Source organism: Phocoena sinus, chromosome 10 (assembly GCF_008692025.1).
Source record: "Phocoena sinus isolate mPhoSin1 chromosome 10, mPhoSin1.pri, whole genome shotgun sequence".
Taxonomy (NCBI): domain Eukaryota; kingdom Metazoa; phylum Chordata; class Mammalia; order Artiodactyla; family Phocoenidae; genus Phocoena; species Phocoena sinus.
In genome coordinates, this window is record NC_045772.1 from 69,462,026 (window position 1) to 69,486,101 (window position 24,076).

General features: G+C 36.1%; 1 protein-coding gene across 1 annotated transcript in view; it reads left to right on the forward strand.

Annotated features, from left to right (window-relative positions):
* ADAMTS20 (ADAM metallopeptidase with thrombospondin type 1 motif 20) overlaps positions 1 to 24,076 on the forward strand; it is a 208,422-nt gene that overhangs the window by 36,699 nt on the left and 147,647 nt on the right. Inside the window, exon 4 of the mRNA XM_032645453.1 lies at positions 18,165 to 18,424. Within this exon, the coding sequence (XP_032501344.1) occupies positions 18,165 to 18,424 (260 nt within the window). The remainder of the gene's footprint in view (positions 1 to 18,164; positions 18,425 to 24,076) is intronic.

The following is a 24,076-nucleotide window of genomic DNA, read 5'->3' on the forward strand; positions in this document are numbered from 1 at the left end:
CTATCTGAAGTATTAGATTACTAATCAGCCAGATAGCTCATTTTTACAGTTTTCTTTTGGTCTACCAAACTGCAGATGCTTAGTGAAGTAAATTTTTATCTTTGGCTTGCTACTGTTGAGTCACATTATGCTTTCCTCATGAAGAGGGTGCAAGATTCTAATTATTTGCAATTAAAATCCAATTCAGAATTGCAACATTCAAAAGCAGCTCTGCTTAAAGACATTGAGACATGAGACTGGGCTGCTCTCACAATGAGTACAAATGTAGGGGAAAACTGCACAAGGATGGGCCATGTTCTTGGCTGGTCTCAGCCTGTGTTCCACTATTTGTGAAGATCATTACTTCCAGAATGAAAGTTGGGCCAATGGCCAGGTCAGTGACAGATACACTGTCTCATGTGGAGAACATCCAGATCTCTGGATCTACCCCAAGAAGGCTTCTTTCTTGGGCTTTTCTTCCTTGGAAGAGAGTCAGAAAACTGAAGAGAAAAACTCCCTTCCCACTCTGATCTGTCAGGCTGCAGTTTGCAACTTCTTTTGCATAAATACAAATGTACTTGGATGTTACAGTCACTTCCTTGTGCAAGATTGATGGAAACATTCTTTCAGAAAGTGGTGATTTGTTAAATTCTGAGGTGTAGCATAAAATAAAATACCTGCTTGAAAATATGAGTTCAATCTATCTAATTTCAAAGTTGGATTTTTTCCCACTTTTGTCAAAAACTAAAAATACGGATTTAATAGAAGCTTTTACAAAAGCAATGTGAGTAAAAACTGATTCCATAATATCAATTAAGATATCACATAAAATTTTAATTTTTAACATTTTATATTCATTTAATGACTATCTTTTAATTATATCTCAGAGTTTTTCAGTGTTATATTTACTTTGGAAAACACCTTTAATATTCCTTATTTTAAAAAATCTTTCAAGCAAATATTAAAGGTTCAAAGAATATTTCATATAAGAATTCTATTTTCAGTCAAAGCTGTTTCAGGAATTTTAGAGTCAGGAGAAGTAGATATATAGTTTAAGAAATAAATTGTAATGACCAGAGTAGCATTGGAATAAAGAATGAGTTTAAGTATAACCTTAGATTACATTTTAGATTTTTATGAGTTATAACTTTATTTTCCAAAAATATCCAAGACATAAATTATAGTTAATAGCACAAAAGGAAGTGCTCATCTAGGATTTTAATGAGTTACTTAGTAATAGTGTAGAAAATAGTATTATATCAATACTTGAATTGATAGAGCAAATTGGGTATAATGCTTATATAAGTGCCTATTTTGAACTAAGTTTGCACTTTGGGAGGTGTTTTAGAATGCTTAGTTAGTACTTAAAATTACCTCAAGGAAGTTCTGGAGTGATTCCACATGAATCAGATTGTCAGATAATATGGGAAAACTGAGCTCTAGGAGCAACTTATGCAAAGTTTGAAAAACAGAGGGAGTTATGTTATCTACTGTTAAATAATAGTAAGTGGATATGGTTTAGGAGTGGCTTGCCATGAAGGCTCATCTGAAAACAAGAAGATAAGATTGATAAGGTAGAATTCCGTACTGGTGTCCATTTTAATAGTGTTATGCTATATTCTAATTTTAGCAGCCATGAACCCTTGCAAAATAAACTCACTTCATATCAATGTGATATGTAGTGTTCAGCATGAATTCTGAATAACTAATTTTTCTTTAAAGAATGAAATGATACATTTCATTTATATGTTCAATTCCTAGGGTATAAATTTAACTCATTGATAAGATTTTCAAACACCTTTTCAAGCAGTAATGGAGTAGGAGTTTGGAATATCACATTGTTATATATGTAATTGTACACCTAAATTCTTCTGATATTTGTGTTGGTTGGTTAGTTTGTCTTAGTCTCACTTTGCTTAGAATTTCTGATAAGGGATAGGATTTGAAGATGCGAAAAGGCACAAAATGCAAAGGGCAATACAAGTGTTCCTCTTTTATAACCATCAAGTGTAGAGGTTGGGATGCCAAAAGCTGAAAAGAGACAACTGGTGTGTATTCCTTTCCATTAAAAAAAACCTTAAAGGTTTTGAATTTATGAATGAATATGTGCCTGTTTTCAACTCTTTTTTAAATTTTTAAAAATTTTTTGTGGTATGTGGGCCTCTCACTGTTGTGGCCTCTCCCGTTGCAGAGCACAGGCTCCGGATGCACAGGCTCAGCGGCCATGGCTCACGGGCCTAGCCGCTCTGCAGCATGTGGGATCTTCCCGGATCGGGGCACGATCCCGTGTCCCCTGCATCGGCAGGTAGACTCTCAACCACTGTGCCACCAGGGAAGCCCTCAACTCTTTTTTTTTTTTTTTAAATTAATTAATTTATTTGACTGCACCAGGTCTTAGTTGCAGCACGTGGGATCTTTAGTTGCAGCATATGGGATCTTTAGTTGCAGCATGTGCAGGATCTTTAGCTGTGGCATGCGAACTCTTAGTTGCAGCATGTGGGATCTAATTCCCTGACCAGGGATTGAGCCTGAGCCCCCTGCATTGGGAGCGTCGAGTCTTAGCCACTGGACCACCAGGGAAGTCCCTCAGCTCTTGATCTATGCAAGAATCCTTGATCAGCTTGTTAGGGAAATTGTCTTCTACACCTTTAGAGTAAGCCCCTAGGGTTCACTTCTTGAGAATATGGAAGAAGAAAGGGTATTTACTCTGTAATATTTGACCAGTGTGCCCTTTGCCCTGTCAGCATACATAGCAGAAGGAACTAGAATTTCTTGCTGGATATAGGATTAATGTGAGTAATTTGGGGGTTTCCAGTGCCCTCTTTTCTTCTCTCTGAGGGCCAGTAGAGTAAAATGACAGTACCAGGTCTGTCTCAAGTCTATGCAAGTTTGAGCTAAATCCCTTTATATCCAAATCTTGGCTCAACTCTATGATTCTGTAATACAAAGAAGACTAGACCCCGTATTTTCATTATGACTAGCTAGTTCCTCTTTTAATTTTGTAGGAGGCAGGATTTTCCATTATGACCTTGGTTACTAAATTCTTAACATTATGCATATATTACCCACATATGACTTTTAGAAGAGTCATGTGATGTGGAATTCAGATGTAATAATTGATATTGAGGAAATATGAATTCATCTCTTTGTTATGCCACTTATTTAGTTGGTGGCTGTTGAAATTTTATGTAACCCGTGTCACATCTCTTTTAAAAAGTGTACTGTAATAGTAGCTGATTCAGGGATGCAATGAGGACTAATGACGTAATGATTCTTTTATATTTCAGGTTTCAGCTGGCCACAGGCAAGTCCATAATCTTCTGCATATTTATTACTAGTAGGTGGAGTTCTAATTATTAATTTGTGAACTGCTTTTAAATAAAGCACTATAAAATATTTCATAATCTAAGTGCCATAATTCTATAATAGTGGTTGAGATTTCTAATATTGACAAATCAGAGAGCTATAGATTTGTATAAATTTTTATGTTATGGAATATTACTATTAAAAAATATGTTCTGGAATTATATTTATAAGCTATGTTAGCATGGGCAGTTTACTTGACTCTTCCTCACTTTCTTCATATATAAAGTGAAGATAATCACAATACCTACCTTATAAAGTTATTGTTAATAATAAGAGATAATTTGTGTGAAATGTACAAGTACCTGGTACATTGTAAGCAGTCACTGAGTATTATGTTTGCCATTATTGCTGCTAATAGTATTAATAAGAAAACTCAATAGGGTTGCAACATAGGACATTTAATAGATCCAGAAAACAGTTTAAACCATGAGAAAATATAATTTAGATTTCACAGTATACCTGCTATGATCATCCTTTATTTCAAGGCACACCCAGTTCTTTGAGCTGTATTTAACAGGTAGTTTGAAATGTTGATGGTCTAGAATAAGCTTCATTTGATTTCATGCCATCATTTTTTAAATGGATGGTTAGGTGCTATTGGAGAAGTATAAAATTTGTTTACTCATCTGGTCAAATACAGAGCATGAGTATCAGTTCCAGCCTCAGCCCAGAGACTGGAGTAAATGTTGTACTTGATATTAGGAGAGTCAGAGGCAATCTCTCTTGTCTTTGAATTGCTGCTGCACTTCATGATTAGTATTACCCCTTCTCTGATGTTCTGGTCTGATAACTCTTTTGTCTTGTTCCTCAGTGTATTCCTTTCTTCTGTCTCTCTCCTTCTGTCTTCCTTTTCTCCATCTCACCTCCAACTTTCTATCATCCTCATTTTCTTTCTCTTAATCCTTTTCCCTTCTTTCCATGAACATTTGTTGAGCACATACAAAGGGCAGAACACATTACCCAGTAGTGTTCCCAGGCTTTAGGGAGGGTATAGCTTGATGGTAGTGGGGATGACTGTGTTTAGTGGTAGGCTGATGGGGAGGGGCTTGGACTTCATCTTATGGGCAATGAGGATCCATTGTAATTTCTTGAATAAGGGTGAGATAAAAGAGATGTTTCTAAAAATTAATCTTTTTGGATACCAATGAAGGATGAATGGGAGGGAGAAGAGATTGAAGATAGTGGGACCGTTTGGAGACTCTTTGATTCTTATTTTGCATTTATGATTCCAGCAGTGTTGCTCTAAAGTGAGAAAGACCTGAATGAAGTTAGAGGCAACAATATTGTTGCCAACAGGAGCAATACAGGGAGCATTTTGAAGGAGAAGTGGCAAAACTTGGTGACCAGATGCAAAGGGTAAAGGAAGGATAGGAAGAACTCAATGGTGGTGTACAGTTTAGTGTCAGTATAGTATTTGGAAGTTATTGCTCACATTAATACAAATGAGGAAACTGGGAATGGGAAAAGAAAATTCCCTCATTTTTATATATTTTGAGTATGAGGTACCAGTAAGACATTCAAGTCAAATTATGGGCTTCTAATTTCATTATTTGAGAAAATTTTTAGTAGTTTATACTCTTATAGATTATAACTTAATCTCCTTGCATTCTAGAATACACTATGCTGTTTTAAGGGTTATATTCACTGATGTAATTTTAAGTATTTTATGTTCTAGTAAGTAGATTATCATTGTTGCATGATGTTTGAGATGTGGTGGTTTGGTCTAAATTAGTTTTGGGTCACAATACACTTGTTATTAATAAAGGACAAGACGTTGTTTAAACATTTGAGTCAATGGAACATAGAAAGACAAGCATTGCATAGAAATGATGTAATTGAATTGGCAAATGAGCTTTGAATAATGCCCATTTATTTAGGATATATGGAAAGGTTACATTATCATTATTTGTTATACTTCTTCAGTATAAATATCAGAAAAAAGATAATGAGATAAAACATTTATCCTATAAAATAGTTATAGATACTGTTTTAAAAAATAATATTGTAATTAAAATAAACAGTAAACAAATTCATTGTAATGATTTAAAGGGCATTGAGATTTAATGAAAGAATTTAATAATTGTTCAGTCACACTATCCATATGACCAGTGCTAAAAGTTTGAGGTATATATTTCTATATCTTTTTGGCTCATTTTATAAAATTTTATGAGTATATATCAATATTTTGTGAAAGTTTGTTTTCACAAAAATGAGAACATACTATTCATATTGTTCTGCCACTTACACATTTTACTTAAAAATGCATCATGAACATCCTTCCTTATAAAAACACATAGACCTCATTCTTTTTTTTTCACAGCCGCATAACATTCTGTTGTTGAATTATTCCTGTGCTGAGGATTCTTGGTTTTAAAAGTTTTAAATTGCGTCTCTTGGTTTTTTTAGTTACCAAAGCCATTTGTCTTTGCAAAATTATATTTGCAAAATCAAATCAAAACAATAGTGAAGAAAACTTTCACCCTAATATTCATTCTGTATATTTCATTTTATTGTCTTACTGCTTTAGCATTACCAAAACAATACTGTATGATAGTGATGAGAGCTGTCCTATTATTTTAACGGCAGTTAGTTTTGTAAATTACTGTTTGTTAAGGACTTGTTAATAATATAATGCAAGTCATGAAGATATGAACCAATACGAAATATAGGATTTGGACAACAACTTATACATGGCCACACAGTTCCTCTGTCACCCACCCTCTCATTCATCCACCTACCTCCCCTCACTTGAGGCATCATTCTGAATGTCATGTTTGTCATTGCTTTGCTTTTAATGTAGTGTTATTACATCCATAGATATTTCTTAAGGTATATATCTTTTAGCTTTTAAGCTATATAAAAATATGTTGTATTTAATTTTTTCCACTTTTGTCACTTATAGTGACAAAATAGATTTATACTGTTGTGTGTTGAACTATGAAATTAGATTTCTTCTAAATTATTCAATGATTTTGACAGAGTCCTCTAGAATATTCTTATCATTATTTCATTTGCTATAGAGATTAAACTCTTGAGATCTGTACTGATAACACTGTATTTGTTGTTAAATTATGGTTTTCTTTCTTTTTTCCTTTAACCTTCATTGTCAAGGAGTATGTTTTAGGGGTTAAAACTGCTGACTCTGGAGCCAGATCCCCAGGATTTAAATCTTAGATGTGCTACTTATTAGTTACATAGGGCTGGATTTTACTAACCCAATTCTATAAAGCTTTTGCTTTTTGATAGGCAAATTTAAACTACCTTTATTATGATATGAACTATTTAGTTAGTTTTATCTGTTTTCATTTTCAGCTTTATCAGTGATTAACTGTTTATGTGAGTTCTGTAATCTGTTTATATTGTAGATTCCTCATTTATAAAATGGGATTAACAATAGTACTTATTTTGTATGCCACTATTAAATTAGTTAATACAAATAAATTTGTCAGAAATGTACAGCTGATCCTTGAACAAGGCGGGGGTTTGGGGTGCTGACCCCCGCTCAGTGGAAAATCCGCATATATCTTCATAGTTGGCTCTCCATATCTGTGGTTCTGCACCCGTGGATTCAACCAACTGCAGATCATAGTACTATAGTACCTATTTATTGAAAAACATCCACGTATAAGTGGACCCACACAGCTCATACCCATGTTGTTCAAGTCTCTTCTGTACTCGGCTTATAATAACCAATATATTGTGTTATTTGTATTTCATATTAATGATATTCTGATTTCTTTTTTCTCCATTTCCTTACTTTTGCTGAGTTTCCTTTTCTTAAGTCATCCCCCACACTTTTGAAATTAGAAGTTCTACTGAGTATCTTCTTCCTTTGGTGATGTGATTATTTTAACAATTGTATATACACACACCTGATACTTGCTGATAATAAAAGTAAATAATAATTATAGCCTTTTTTGCACGAAGCTATGTGACCTATCCCAGTTCCTTCTTGCCCCACTGAAATTTTCCAAAGTGAATATGCCACTTTTCACCATCTCCAGCAGTATACGAGAGGTTCATGGTAATAACATTATATTACCATGCCTTGTTATTTTCAATATTTTTCATTTTAGCCATTTGGGAGGGTAAATAGTCAAGTTTCATTGTGTTTTTTTTTTTTTTTTTTTTTTTTTTTGCGGTACGCTGGCCTCTCACTGCTGTGGCCTCTCCCGTTACGGAGCACAGGCTCCGGACGCGCAGGCTCAGCGGCCATGGCTCACGGGCCCAGCTGCTCTGCGGCATGTGGGATCTTCCCGGACCGGGGCGCGAACCCGTGTCCCCTGCATCGGCAGGCGGACTCTCAACCACTGCGCCACCAGGGAAGCCCTCATTGTGTTTTAATGTGCATTTCCCTGATTATCGATAAATTTTTGGCACTTTTTTCATATATTTATTGCCTTTGACTTTTGTCTTTTGTGAGGTATTCAACTCTCCTATTTTTGTCTTATTTCTTATTTGCAGTGGTTAATTATATAATCTGCATATAAGCCCTTTATTTATTTATTTTTTTAATAGATCTTTATTAGAGTATAATTGCTTAGCAATACTGTGTTAGTTTCTGTTGTACAACAAAGTGAATCAGCTATACGTATACATATATCCCCATATCTCCTCCCTCTTGAGTGTCCCTCCCACCCTCCCTGTCCCACCCCTCTAGGTCATCGCAAAGCACCAAGCTGATTTCCCTGTGCTATGCTGCTGCTTTCCACTAGCTAACTATTTTACATTCAGTAGTGTATATATGTCGATGCTACTCTCATTTTGCCCCAGCTTCCCCCTCTTCCCCTGTGTCCTCAGTCCATTCTCTATGTCTATGTCTTTATTCCTGTCCTGCCCCTAGGTTCTTCAGAACCACTTTTTTTTTAGATTCCATATATATGTATTAGCCTATGGTATTCGTTTTTCTCTTTCTGACTTACTTCACTCTGTATGACAGAATCTAAGTACATCCACCACACTACAAATAACTCAATTTTGTTTCTTTTTATGGCTGAGTAATATTCCATTGTATGTATGTGCCACATCTCCTTTATCCATTCATCTGTAGATGGACATTTAGGTTGCTTCCATGTCCTGGCTATTGTAAATAGTGCTGTAGTGAACATTGTGGTACATGTCTCTTTTTGAATTATGGTTTTCTCAGGGTATATGCCCAGTAGTGGGATTGCTGGGTCATATGGTAGTTCTATCTTTAATTTTTTAAGGAACCTCCATACTGTTCTCCATAGTGGTTGTATCAATTTACATTCCTACTAACAGTGCAGGAGGGTTCCTTTTTTCACCATACCTTTTCCAGCATTTATTTTTTTCTAGATTTTTTGATAATGGCCGTTCTGACCGGTGTGAGGTGATACCTCATTGTAGTTTTGATTTGCATTTCTCTGATAGTGATGTTGAGCATCTTTTCATGTGCCTCTTGGCCATCTGTATGTCTTCTTTGGTGAAATGTCTATTTAGATCTTCCACCCATTTTTTAATTGAATTGTTTGTTTTTTTGATATTGAACTCCATGAGCTGTTTGTATATTTTAGAGATTAATCCTTTGTCCATTGTTTCAATGAGCTGTTTGTATATTTTAGAGATTAATCCTTTGTCCATTGTTTCAATGAGCTGTTTGTATGTTTTGGAGATTAATGCTTTGTACGTTGTTTCATTTGCAAAGATTTTCTCCCATTCTAAGTGTTGTCTTTTAATCTTGTTTATGGTTTCCTTTGCTGTGCAAAAGCTTTTAAGCTTAATTACGTCCCATTTGTTTATTTTTGTTTTTATTTCCATTACTCTAGAAGGTGGGTCAAAAGAGATCTTGCTGTGGTTTATGTCAAAGAGTATTTTTCCTATGTTTTTCTCTGAGGTTTATAGTGTCTGGTCTTACATTTAGGTCTGTAATCCATTTGGAGTTTATTTTTGTGTATGGTGTTAGGTAGTGTTCTAATTTCATTCTCTTACATGTAGCTGTCCAGTTTTCCCAGCACCAATTATTGAAGAGTCTGTCTCTTCTCCTTTGTATGTTCTTGCCTCCTTTGTCATATATTAGGTGACCATATATGCGTGGGTTTATCTCTGGGCTTTCTATCCTGTATGATTGATCTATATTTCTGTTTTTGTGCCAGTACCATATTGTCTTGATTACTGTAGCTTGTAGTATAGTTTGAGGTTGGGGGGCTTGATTCTTCCAGCTCCATTTTTCTTTATCAAAATTGCTTTGGCTATTCGGGGTCTTTTTTGTTTCCATATGAATTGTAAAATTTTTTGTTCTAGTCCTGTGAAAAATGCCATTGGTAGTTTGATAGGGATTGCATTGAATCTGTAGATTGCTTTGGGTAGTATCGGCATTTTCACAATGTTGATTCTTCCAATCCAAGAACATGGTATATTTTTCCATCTGTTTATATCATCTGGTGATTTCTTTTGTCAGTGTTTTAGAGTTTTCTGGGTACAAGTCTTTTGCTTCCTTAGGTAGGTTTATTCCTAGGTATTTTATTCTTTTTGTTGCAGTGTTAAATGAGATTGTTTCTTTAATTTCTTTTTCTGATTTTTCATCATTCGTGTATAGGAATGCCAGAGATTTCTGTGCATTAATTTTGTATCCTGAAACCTTATCAAATTCATTGATTAGTTCTAGTATTTTTCTGGTGGCATTTTTAGGATTATCCATGTATAGTATCATGTCATCTGCGAACAGTGACAGTTTTACTTCTTCTTTTCCAATTTGTATTCCTTTTATTTCTTTTTCTTCTCTGATTGCCATGGCTAGGACTTCCAAAACTATGTTGAATAAGAGTGGGGAGAGTGGACCTCCTTGTCTTCTTCCTGATCTTAGTGGAAATGCTTTCAGTTTTTCACCATTGAGTATGATGTTTGCTGTGGGTTTGTCATATATGGCCTTTATTATGTTGAGGTAGGTTCCCTCTGTGCCCATTTTCTAGAGAGTTTTTATCATAAATGGGTGTTGAATTTTGTCAAAAGCTTTGTCTGCATCTATTGAGATGATCATATTTTTTCCCTTGATTTGTTGATATGGTGTATCACATTGATTGATTTGCATATATTGAAGAATCCTTGCATTCCTGGGATAAACCCCACTTGACCATGGTGTGTGATCCTTTTAATATGTTGTTGGATTCTGTTTGCTAGAATTTTGTTCAGGATTTTTGCATCTATATTCATCAGTGATATTGGTCTACAGTTTTCTTTTTTTGTGATATCTTTTTCTGGTTTTGGTATCAGGGTGATGGTGGCTTCGTAGAATGAATTTGGGAGTGTTCATCCCTCTGCAATTTTTGGAAGAGTTTGAGAGAGATCAGTGTTAGCTCTTCTCTAAATACTTGATAGAATTCACCTGTGAAGCCATCTGGTCCTGAGCTTTTGTTTGTTGGAATATTTTTAATTACAGTTTCAATTTCATTACTTTTGATAGGTCTGTTTATATTTTCTATTCTTCCTGGTTCATTCTTGGAAAATTGTACCTTTCCAAGAATTTGTCCATTTCTTCGTGGTTGTCCATTTTATTGGCATATAGTTGTTTGTAGTAGTCTCTTATAATCCTTTGTATTTCTGCGGTGTCAGTTGTGATTTCTCCTTTTTCATTTCTAATTTTATTGATTTGCTCTCCCTTTTTTTCTTGATGAGTCTGGCTAATGGTTTATCAATTTCTTTTATCTTCTCAAAGGACCAGCTTTTAGTTTTATTGATCTTTGCTATTGTTTTCTTCATTCCTATTTCATTTATTTCTGCTCTGATCTTTATGATTTATTTCCTTCTACTGACTTTGTGTTTTGTTTGTTCTTCTTTCTCTAGTTGCTTTAAGTGTAAGGTTAGATTGTTTATTTGAGATTCTTCTTGTTTTTTGTTGTGAGATTGATTTGCTATAAACTTCCCTCTTAGAACTGCTTTTGCTGTGTCCCATAGGTTTTGGGTCGTTGTGGTTTTGTTTCATTTGTTTCTATGTATTTTTTTTATTTCTTCTTTGATTTCTTCAGTGATCTCTTGGTTATTTAGTAGTGCACTGTTTAGCCTCTATGTATTTGTGGTTTTTACAGTGTGTTTCCTCTAATTAATTTCCAGTCTCATAGCGTGTGGTCAGAAAAGATGCTTGATATGATTTTAATTTTCTTAAATTTTCCAGGGCTTGATTTGTGGCCTAAGATATGATCTATCCTGGAGAATGTTCCATGAGCACTTGAGAAGAAAGTGTATTCTGTTGTTTTTGGATGGAATGTCCTATAAATATCAATTAAGTCCATCTGGTCTAATATGTCACTTAAAGCTTGTGTTTCCTTATTAATTTTCTGTTTGGATGATCTGCCCATTGGTGAAAGTGGGGTGTTAAAGTCCCCTACTATTATTGTGTTACTGTCGATTTCTCCTTTCATGGTTGTTAGCATTTGCCTTATGTATTGAGGTGCTCCTATGTTGGGTGCATAAACACTTATAACTGTTATATCTTCTTCTTGGATTGATCCCTTGATCATTATTAGTTTCCTTTCTTATCTCTTGTAACAGTCTTTATTGTAAAGTCTATTTTATCTGATATGAGTATTGCTTCTGCAGCTTTCTTTTGATTTCCATTTGCATGGAATATCTTTTTCCATCCTTTCACTTTGAAGTGGGTCTCTTGTAGACAGCATATAGGTGGGTCTTGTTTTTGTATCTATTCACCCAGTCTGTGTCTTTTGGTTGGGGCATTTAATCCGTTTACGTTCAATGTTATTATCAATATGTATGTTCCTATTTCCATTTTCTTGATTGTTTTGGGTTTGTTTTTGTGAGTCTTTTTCTTCTCTTGTGTTTCCCGCCTAGAGAAGTTTCTTTTGCATTTGTTGTAAAGCTGGTTTGATGGTCCTGAATTCTCTTAACTCTTGCTTGTCTGAAAATCTTTTGATTTCTCCATCAAATCTGAGTGAGATCCTTGATGGGTAGAGTAATCTTGGTTGTAGGTTTTTTCCCTTTCATCACTTTAAGTATATCCTGCCATTCCCTTCTGGCCTGCAGAGTTTCTGCTGAAAAATCAGCTGATACCTTATGGGGATTCTTTTGTATGTTATTTTTTGTTTTTCCCTTGCTGCTTTTAATATTTTTTCTTTCAATTTAATTTTTGTTAGTTTGATTAATATGTGCTTTGGTGTGTTTCTCCTAGGCTTTATCCTGTATGGAACTCTCTGTGTTTCCTGCACTTGGGTGACTATTTCCTTTCCCATGTTAGGGAAGTTTTCTACTATAATCTCTTCAAATATTTTCTCAGACCCTTTCTTCTCTTCTTCTTCTGGGACCCCATAATTCGAATGTTGGTGCATTTAGTATGTCCCAGAGGTCTCTTAGATTGTCTTCAATTCTTTCTCATTTTTCTTTGTTCTGCTCCTCGCCAGATATTTCCACCATTTTGTCTTCCCGCTCACTTATTCGTTCTTCTGCCTCAGTTATTCTGTTATTGATTCCTTCTAGTGTATTTCATTTCAGTTATTGTGTTATCCATCTCTGTTTGCTTGTTCTTTAGTTCTTCTAGATCTTTGTTAAACATTTCTTGTATTTTCTCAATCTGTGCCTCCATTCTTTTTCCGAGATTCTGGATCATCTTTACTATCATTACTCTGAATTCTTTTTCAGCAGATCGCCTATTGCTTTTTCATTTATTTTGTCTTGCAGGTTTTTACCTTGCTCCTTCATCTGTGACATATTTTTTGCTATCTAATTTTATTTTTTCCTCTTTTTTATGAGTGGGATTGTGTTAATGGTTGTTTGGCCTAAGGCTTTGAACCCTGGAGTGTGTAGGCTGTTGAGTAGAGCTGGGCCTTGGTGCTGTGATGAGGACCTCTGGGAAACCTCACTCCGATGAATATTCCCTGGGGTCTGAGGTTCTCTGGTAGTCCAGTGGTTTGGACTTGGAGCTCCCACCACAGGAGCTTCTGCCCGACCCCCAGCTCGTGAATCAAGATCCCGCAAGCCATGCGGGGGTGCAAAATTATCCAGCTATGTTAGAAAAAATATAAAAATAAAAATATAGATGAAACAACAACTGGAAGGTAAAACAGAACCGCAATAGTAAAAAGGAAGAGGAGGAAAATGAAAAAGTCGTAAAGGCCTTGGCTGTGGAGGGCAGGGCCTAAGCAGGGGTGAGGTTTGGGCATATGCTTAGTACCCACAGGGCTGGAAATGGCGGGGTGGGTTGGGGTGTGGGGGTTGGGGCTTAGGCTCAACAGAACAGAAGAGGCCCAGGTGTGCCCCCCACCCCTGGTCTCAGAGGGTGGGGGACCCCACCAGGGAGGCCAGTAGGCTTCCTGGGCTCAAGTGGGTGGGGAAAATGCCCTCAGCTCCTCTCCTGCTCCTCCTGTCCTGGAGGATCCCTCCCATCTGCCTCTCCTGATCTCCCTGGCTGCCCTCCTATGCTCTCAGGACCCACGTGGCCTGGAAGGGGCTTTAGAGGGTGGGGGACTGGCTTGGGAACTCAACAGGCTCCCCATGCTCAATTTGGTGGGGCAAACACGCTCCACTCCTTTCCTGCTCCTCTGGTCCTGGAGGGCCCCTCCTGCCTGCCTCTCCTGTTCTCTCCTGTCCTCCCTTCTATGCCCCCAAGACCAACCCAGACCAGAGGGGACCTCTGAGGGCGTAGCACCGGGCCCGAGAGCCAGGCAGACTTCCCCAGCTGATTGGGCAAGGGAGATGCTGGGTCTGTTCCCCCCAGTCCGAGCCCCTGAGGGTCCCTCCAGGCATGGGAATCCCCCCCCTCAGTCATCCCTCAGGGGCACCAGTTCTGTCTGGCCTCCACTTCTCCTCCCTGCTCAGTGCCCCCACGTCCTACCAGTTTGCTTGGGGGTTCTTCCTGTCTCCTTGGGCGTCGGGGTCTCCTACCGACATCCGGCAGGCAACCTAATTGTGGGGAGATGTGAACTCTGCGTCTTTCCACACTGCCATCTTGACTCCTCAAGCCCTTTATTTTTATTTATTGTGGATACCTTCTCCTACTCCCATAGTGGTAAACACAAATTCAAAGTCTTAACTTACTCAAATGAAGAGTCTTTATGGTTAGTATTTTTTGTGTCCTAAAGAGTCCTGTTTTAAAAATAAAAACCAGATCTTGAAGGTATTCTGATATATCGTCATTTAAAATCCTCATAAAACATGTTTGGGATCTTTCTCCCTCTTTTTTTTTTTAATTCTTAGAAAAGTATTTGAGAAAGTAGAGCTATTTCTTCTTTAAATGTTTAATCATATTTACTGGTGAAGCCCTTTGAGACTGGATTTTGATTAGAGTTCAATTTTTTTAAAGTTATGTGGCTATTAGGCTTTCTAATTCTTTATGGGTCAGTTTTGATATTGTATTTTTTTCAGAAATGTTCTAGAAAACATTTCTGAATTTTTTTGCATCAAGCTGTTTATAATGTCTTCTTAATGTTTACAGGATCCTGATATTTGCTATTTTTTCCTTTTTCAATTGATTAATTACTCCAGAATTGAATTTAAAATTTATATATTCTTTTGTTGTAGAGACTTTTTTTTTTCTGTGCTATATTACTATATCCAGTGTTTTCATTCCAGTTTGGAATTCTATTTGTTTCTTTCATTATTTCAGCCTGCAAAGGACCACCTATTCTAACTTACTGTCAGTCTGACTCCTTCAAGATATAGTGCTTCATCAGATGTGTTGTTTAACTTACTATTAGCCAGTGAGATGTTTGATTTCTTAGCACCCAGGCTGGACAGACTTTGGGAGCTATCTCAGGTAGTGAGATATTGACAGGCCCTGGTAACTAACCATTCAACTTTGTTTCTATGATTTTGACTATTTTAGATACCTTGTAAGTGGAATCATACAGGATTTGTATTTTTGTGGCTGGCTTATTTTTAGTTAGCATACTATCCTCAAGGTTCATCCATGTCAGAGCATGAAATAATTTCCTTTTTTAAGACTGAATAATCCATTTTATACATATACCACATTTCATTTATACATTTATCTATCAATAGATATTTGGGTTGCTTCCACCCTTTGGCTGTTGTGAATAATGCTGCAATGAACATGGATGTGCAACTATTACTTCAAGACCCTGTTTTTAATTTGTTTGGATATATACTGAGATGTAGAATTGCTGGATCATATGGTAGTTCTATATGTAAAATTTTTAAGTACTTTTATACTGTTACCCATAGCGGTTGCACCATTTTATAATCTTACCAACAGTTCACAAAGGTTCCAATTTCTCCATATCCTCATTGACACTTATTTTCTGTTTTTTTAAAATAGTTGCCATCCTAATGGGTGTGAAATGATATCTGTTTGTAGTTTTGATTTGCATTTCTCTAATGATAAGTGATGTTGAGCATCTTTTTTTATGTGCTTGTTGTCCATTTTTATATTCTCTTTGGTAAAATGTCTATTCAAGTCCTTTTACCATTTAAGAAATCAGGTTATTTTTATTGAGTTGTAAGAGTTTATATATATATTCTGTATATTACCTACTTAACTCCTTATCAGATATGATTTGCAAATATCTTCTCCCATTCAATAGGTTGCATTTTCACTCTGTGGATTGTGTTCTGTAATGCACATACATTTTTAAGTTTGTAGTCATATTTGTCTATTTTTTGCATTTATTGCCTGTGCTTTGGTGTCACATTCAAATCATCATTGCCAAACCAACTGTCATGAAGCTTTTCCTCTGTTTTCTTTTAGGAGTTTCAAAGTTTTAGGTCTTTCTTTTAGATCTTAATCCATTTTGAGTTAATTTTTTTTTTTTTTTTTGCGATACGCGGGCCTCTCACTGTTGTGGCCTCTCCCGTTGCGGACCACAGGCTCCGGACATGCAGGCTCAGTGGCCATGGCTCACAGGCCCAGCCACTCCACAGCATGTGGGATCTTCCTGGACTGGGGCATGAACCCATGTCCCCTGCATCGGCAGGCGGCCTCTCAACCACTGCACCATCAGGGAAGCCCTTGAGTTAATTTTTATATATGTTGTAAGATAAGGTCCAGTTTCATTATTCTACATGGAGATATCTAGTTTTCCCAACACCATTCGTTGAGGAGCCTGTTCTTTCTCCATGGAGTATCCTTGGCACCCTTGTCAAAGGTCATTTGACCGTATATGTGAGGGTTTATTTCTTGGTTCTTTATTTTGTTCCATTGGTCATGCTATGGACATTCTTATACAAGTGTTTTGTGGATATATATTTTCCCTCTCTTAGGTATGTATCTAGGAGTGTAATTGCAGGGCTGTGGGGTACATGTGTAACTTAACTTAGAAATTGCCAGATAGTGTTCCAAAGTGTCTGTACCAACACTTGGTATTATCAGTCTTTTAAGTTTTAGCCATTTTGGTAAGGTTGAGTCACTTTTTTTGTCTTTTGGTTGAATTGTTATTTAAGAACAAATTTAAGGTAACTTTAAGTGCTTCAATATGTGTTCATTTATTTTCTTCTCTTCCCACGAGAGTGTAAGCCTTATTAGATGCTGTTTGCTCCTCAGTTTCTAAATGTTTGCTGACATAGAGTAGGTACTCAATGAAAATTTATTTTGAATGAATGAAGTGGGTGAAAAAATAAAACATGAATATTTAGCTTCTTTCTGATAAATCTGAGATTTGTATTCATCAGATATATCTGGGATCTTCTCCAGGGTCTAATAATTATTCATGGATATTTTGGTGGTTGAATCACCCTAGGAAAAATATGGCAGGACAAAGTTTTAGGAATGTATATTCAGTTTGCCAGATTCCCACAATCTCCCACTGAGATGAATTTTAAAACTTAAGAGCATAGTAGCATTAAAAGGCAGGATGGTTTTAAGAATTAGAAAAAGTAGTTCATCTGTGGAAACATTGTTCAAGGACTTTTGTTTCTTTTTTTACAACCATAGGATTACTGCTAATTTTAAGTGAAATGAATTATTTCTGTAATATAGTTTTATATTTTGTCTAATCCTTATAGTACAACTAAATCTTGATTGTTGTGGTATTGATGATTTGCCTTATGAACTATTCAGGACCTTTTATTTCTTCTTACCTGATATCTTTGGTCCACTTTTCTGTTCTAAATAGTTTAACTAAACAATTATAAGAGAAAAATAAGAAAGAGAGTAGAGGAATAAATTTAAAGAGAAGGAAAGAGGACAAACACTCATGCTGCCTATGAATATTTTTCCATTAGCACAAATAAGAATTTAGAAGTGACTTTTATAAATGCATAGGACTTCAAGTAGTTGTCATAATAATCCATAAGGTTTCAGCAGTTTTAACACTGTATTTATATATAAAGAAATGTAATAAAAATAATCAGGTATTTCATATAATCAAGTATTATACAATTTATATCAACCTTTGTCTTTCTGGGTTTGAAAAGCCATCTGTTGTTATATGGGTTCATTTTCTGCTGGTGTTCTTCACATGCTGTATAACAAAAAATATGTTTCTTTTCTGTATTTTGTGAAGTTTCATCCTACAAAATACTCCTCTGTAATGAGATTAGATGCAATCAGTGGCTTGAGGACCTAATTTACCTACTGAAAAAAACATAAGTTCTCCTTGATTTGTTTTTATTGTCTGCCCAGTGGTTAATATATGTTTTGAATAGTCATAGCTGTTAAAATAAGACTTACATACAGTTTTGTTAGTGCAATCTATGAAAATGTGAACATTATATTACTATGAGTAGTAATGCTTATGATAATACGGTATAACACTTTAAAATAATTTCTTTTTGTCCTTTTATTTCATATTGGAAGCAGGTGTGTAAGTATTCAATATTTTTGGTTATTCTATTCTGTGCAGTATTTTGAGTCACCTCCAACTTAATGACTCCACATTGTTGTGTTCTTCCCCCACCAGAAAGTCAAATAAAGAAAACCACTTTACCCTTTCATAACTACAGCGACATGAATGAAGATCTTAATATAAAGGAGGAAATAGTTTTAGGAGACTCTTCAAAAAATATATCATTGAAAGATGAAAGAAGTCAATTACATTCCAGGAAAAAACGTTTTTTATCATATCCAAGATACGTGGAAGTTATGGTTACAGCTGATGCTAAAATGGTTCATCATCATGGACAGAATTTGCAGCACTACGTACTAACTCTAATGTCAATTGTAAGTAAACTTAACGAGTCCTTTGTATTTCCTAAAATGTTTAACATAATATTTTTTCACATTTAATTAAAATGTTTTCCCAAACTTTAGATGTAAGCAAATTGTCTATATTTAAGCCAAAAATATTTCATTGAAATTTAGTTTAAATAGATGTATATAGCAAGTATCCCATTCTGTTACTTGGACAGTTTTCTAAAAAATCTAAAATCTTTGAAACAAGCCACTTACAGAAATTGCTTGAATCTTTACTTCATCACATGAATGGCTTCTGCCCCCTAGTGACAGGGAAGATCTTAGTAGAACTGATCTTTTGCCCTTTGAATCTGAAGTTTTAAACCTTATCTTATTTCTGCACAGAAGGAGGGGATACTAATTTTACTACTACTGCATTCGCCAAATCAAATTGGGACACATGATATTTTAAGTTATAAAAGTATTATGGCAATAAAAGGATAACCTATTACTAATAGAGCTGCTTTAGCAAATTTGGGGTGTAAGATCACTGTAGTTATAAGAGCTTTTGAGCTGATGTTAATATCTATTTGAGTAATGGTGGTGCCAGTATCGTTAGAGCAGAATTCTAGTGCCAGTAAAGAACACCGGTTTTGTGTTAGTGGTAGCAGTCTATGTCCTATATACATGTACGTATATAGGCACCCGTATACATATATACACACATATACCTACTGTCTGGGACATTGCTGGATTAAGTCCTGCTGTTTTGAAGTAATTACTAAAAGTACCTCTTTCATTCTCAGGAGTATCTTTGTTTAGTTGATGAATTATATGGTCCCCTATTTATACACATCCAGGATATTGGAACATATCTCATGGCTAGAAGTATCTCTATTCACAGGTAGGGAATTCAGGCCTACTTGGTGGATAAAACTTGAACAGGACACATATATAGGCTATTATAAATTTCCTTTAACAAGAACTCGCCAGTTAAGTTCATTGTGACTTGAAGATCCTAAGACTTTGTTATTTTCCTTACGTATAACATTTTATCTTAAATTCTTATAAGTGCTAAGAATACATGATCTCTGCTGCCTAAACACAGTATCTGGTATGAAATGGGCACTCATTAGTTAGTTAACGAATGAGTAAATAAGTGATTAAAGTGATACTTTTTTCGAAATAAATGACATTGTAACAGACAAAAACCAGAGATGATCCAAAATGATTTTCCTAAATTTGTACAGTATAGATGTCTTTTGTTTACTTGAGTTGAATTTTTAAAATGACAACAAAGCTATACATATAGATTTATTCTGATGACTTTTTAACTTCCGAATCTGAAGTAGTTATCTAGATGTGTAATTATCTAGATATGGGTGTGGCATGCTCATTATGAAGGGATTCTAATGAGAACATTGACATGGAGGATGTTGATTGATATGTAGGAAATTATATCAATTATATGGAACAGTGTGGGATAAGTTTGGCAATTTTAAATGGTTAAAGGAGATACTCATTAAGAAAACTGGGGAGGGGATAGAGATACTAAAGGAAAATATTAGATTTTATAAATGCAACAGGTTTTGTAGCATGTTAAGTGACAACTTCCATATCAGTGCTTTGGAAGTAATAACTAGAAGAAGTCAAGGAACACAAGAGTAATTTTCAAATAACTCTCAAATACAGTTTTGGTGATGATGCCATCCTCTGAAAAGTTTTGTCATCTGTATTTTACATAAAAATCAATGTAATCACTGCTTAGAAGATATTGTGATATACCTTGTGTCCATGGGAGTTTTAAAGCCAGAGTTCATCAAGGACAAAGCCGACATTCGGACTTCATGGAAAGTAAATCTGCTTCTGAGATTGCTTGAAACAGAAGACCAGTGCATGCACATACCATTTCCTAGATTTTTAGTCCCACTAGGAGAGCCAATTTCAGTTTAGACGAGATGTTTGTAGATGTAGTCAGTTGGTTTGTGTTAAGCTTTCATTCACAGGGAGATACTGCCACAGGTTGAGGAATAGGGGAACATTCCAAATACAGATGGGGCAGGAGGAAAATTTCAGGAGGGTAACTCTCTCTTTTGAGGTAGTCTTGGTTTTATATATACTTTCTTTCCTCCTCAGAGGCCGAATTTCAGATGACTTCAAATTACCTGGGGTTTTTGCTCTCTTTATTCTTTTTCTCTTTTGTTGAATGTTTAGATAAGGATGCAGGAAAGTCAGCAGACTTTCTGTCAGGTTCTGGACAGTTATTGTTATTTTATTAGTGAAAAAAAGAGGTCATAGCTATATTTGTAGATGTAAACCATGTTAAAGGTGAATGGAAACTTGGAGAAAGAGTTGACAGACTCTTGTTTTGCCTGGGACTTTCTTAGTTTTAGTATTAAAAGTCTCATGTCTCTGGAAATCCCTTAGTCCTGAGCAAACTGGGACAGTTGGTCACACTACATAGAGATAGTCAAATCTAATCCAATTTGTTTTATCTCCACTTGTGAAGTCCATTTCCAAAATTGCTCTAAAGAAGTAAGAGGAATACTATCTCCACATAAATGTCCCCAGATGTTTCCAGTTGAAGAAGAAGGCATTCAAGTTTTGCATATTTTGTCCTAATTTTTTTTTTTTTTTTTTTTGCTGTATGCGGGCCTCTCACTGTTATGGCCTCTCCCGTTGCGGAGCACAGGCTCTGGACGCGCAGGCTCAGCGGCCATGGCTCACTGGCCCAGCCGCTCCGCGGCATGTGGGATCTTCCCGGACTGCGACACAAACCCGTGTCCCCTGCATCGGCAGGCGGACTCTCAACCACTGCGCCACCAGGGAAGCCCTTTGTCCTAATTTTTAAAAAGGCATTAACTGCATTTCAAGCACACACTCGAGATATTGGTAATGTTTTTTGGTCATAGTAATTTAGGAAAAAGACATGAATATGTGATTTGGACTTGGAATATGATTGAGAGCCATTTAAAGAAAAGTTCAAAGTGATGAAAGAGTTTCTGTGTTGAGCTCCAGATATAGTGGGGGAAACAGCTGAATGCTTTCAGCATTGAGCAGATCGATTATATACATAATTTAGAAAGAGGATTATCTACACTTACTCATCCTGTACAAAGTAAACAATTATGCTCTCTTCTCAAACTTTTCCTTTGCTTTCAACAGTTTAAAAATATCTGAGTGCAGTGATGTAGAAATAATGTGTGTGATTTAATTCACCTTTTAGAGTGCTTTACTCATGTTGCAAAAATAGCTTAGTGATCTCTATTCAAAGAGTTTCTGGAAATAACATTAAAATTAGCTGGGAAGAGCACATATGTGGTGTATAGTATATCTAATGAAAAAAGTGTGTGTTAAATGAGCAAAGATGTTCAATTATTTGCTATTCCAAAAAATGTATCCTTAGAGAATTTGGGTGACATAATCAGGTTAAAATGTAATTTTACATGCATTATTATTTTTTCAACAGATTTATTTTGATATGCAATGACTTACTGTTTAATTAATCTTGGAAATACTGTGTCAGAAAACTCCACATTCCTTTGGGTTTACAAAGGTTTGACTTGATGCTATTCACCTTGCCACAGATTTAATAATGTAAATTTCAAGAGCATCATTTGATTCTCAGGAATTAGCCCTATTTATTAAAACACAGTTGCTATTAGAGACATTTATCAACTAGAAAGCCTAACCTACATTACACTGACTTAATATCATTGCTTTCAATTCTTTGAGTTGCTTTTACTGATGTTATTTAGGATGGGGAAAATTTTCGAACACACTAAAATAAAAACTAATGATTTACTTTCGTACTTCATGTTCAACCATTTATGTTACCTTTCCCTTCAACTCAGTGCTCTACCTGTTCTTAATTCTTTGCACATATTTACTTTGTGCATATGCAGAATGTCATTTTCTAACTTAAAAATGAAAACATCTTTCTGATAAGAGTAATGGTCTCTGTAAGCAAAATGTGTTCACTTTGTTAAAATCAGTTCTTTACAGATGACTTTGAAGGTGAAGGTGGTCAGAGGGTACAAATATACAGTTATAAGATAAATTACTCCTGGGGATGTAATGTACAGCATGGTGACTACAGTTAACAATGCTGTATTGTATATTTGAAAGTTGCTAAGAGAGTAGACCTGAAAAGTTATCATAACAAAAAAAATTGCAACTATGCATGGTGATAGATGTTAACCAAACTTATTGTAGTGGTTATTTTGCAATATGTACATATATCAAATCATTGTACACCTAAAACTAATACAATGATATATGTCAATTATCTTAATTTTAAAAAATGGCTAAAATAATAAAGAAGGTGGTCTCTAAACATGCCATGTATGAACATTTGATGAAGCACTATTTGGAAATTATTTCAAAATAGTTGGTCAGTTACTACCGACATAATTTGTTTCATGCTTTGCATGAACTTTATTTTGCCTAAGATTTTCTTAAACTATTTAAATAATTCATACCATTTCTTTTCCTTTTGCTAATTATCTATGAATTAATGTTTACTATTTTATGAGACCTACTATAAAGCAATATGAATTCTATATGCCAGGGAAACAAATACTTAAAGAATAAAAGATAGGGGGATTGGTTCCAGATGGAAGAGTAGAAGGACATGCACTCACTCCCTATTGTGGGAGCACCAGAATTACAACTAACTGCTGAACAATCATCGACAGGAAGACACTGGAACTCACCAAAAGAGATACCCCACATCCAAGGACAAAGGAGAAGCCACAATGAGCTGGTAAGAGGGGCGCAATCAAAATAAAACGCTGGGTGGGTGACTGACAAATGGAGAACACTTAATACCACAGAAGCCCACCAACTGGAGTGAAGGCTCTGAGCCCCATGTCAGGCTTCCCAACCTGGGGGTCTGGAAATCGGAGAAGAATTCCTAGAGAATCAGACTTTGAAGGCTAGCAGGATTTGATTGCAGGACTTCGACAGGACTGGGGGGCACACACAAAGTAGTGTGAGCATCGGGACCCAGGGGAAGGAGCAGTGACCCTATAGGAGACTGAACAAGACCTACCTGCTCTTGTTGGAGGGTCTCCTGCAGAGGTGTGGGGGTGGCTGTGGCTCACCGTGAGAACAAGGACAATGGCAGCAGAAGTTCTGGGAAGTACTCCTTGGCATGAACCCTCCCAGAGTCCACCATTAGCCCCACCAAAGAGCCCAGTAGGCTCCAGTGTTGGGTTTCCTCAGGCCAAACCAACAGGGAGGGAACCCAGTCCCACCCATCAGCAGACAAGCAGATTAAACTTTTACTGAGCTCTGCCCACCAGAGAAACAGCCAGCTCCACCCATCGCCAGTCCCTCCCATCAGGAAACTTGCACAAGCCTCTTAGATAGCCTCATCCACCAGAGGGCAGACAGCAGAAGCAAGAAGAACTACAATCCTGCAGCCTCTGGAACAAAAAACACATTCACAAATAGATAGACAACATGAAAAGGCAGAGGACTATGTACCAGACAAAGGAAAAAGATAAAACCCCAGAAGAACAACTAAATGAAGTGGAGATAGGCAACCTTGCAGAAAAAGAATTCAGAATAATGATAGTGAAGGTGATCCAGGACCTCGGAAAAAGAATGGAGGCAAAGATTGAGAAGATGCAAGAAATGTTTAACAAAAACCTAGAAGAATTAAAGAACAAACACCTAGAAGAATTAAAGAACAAA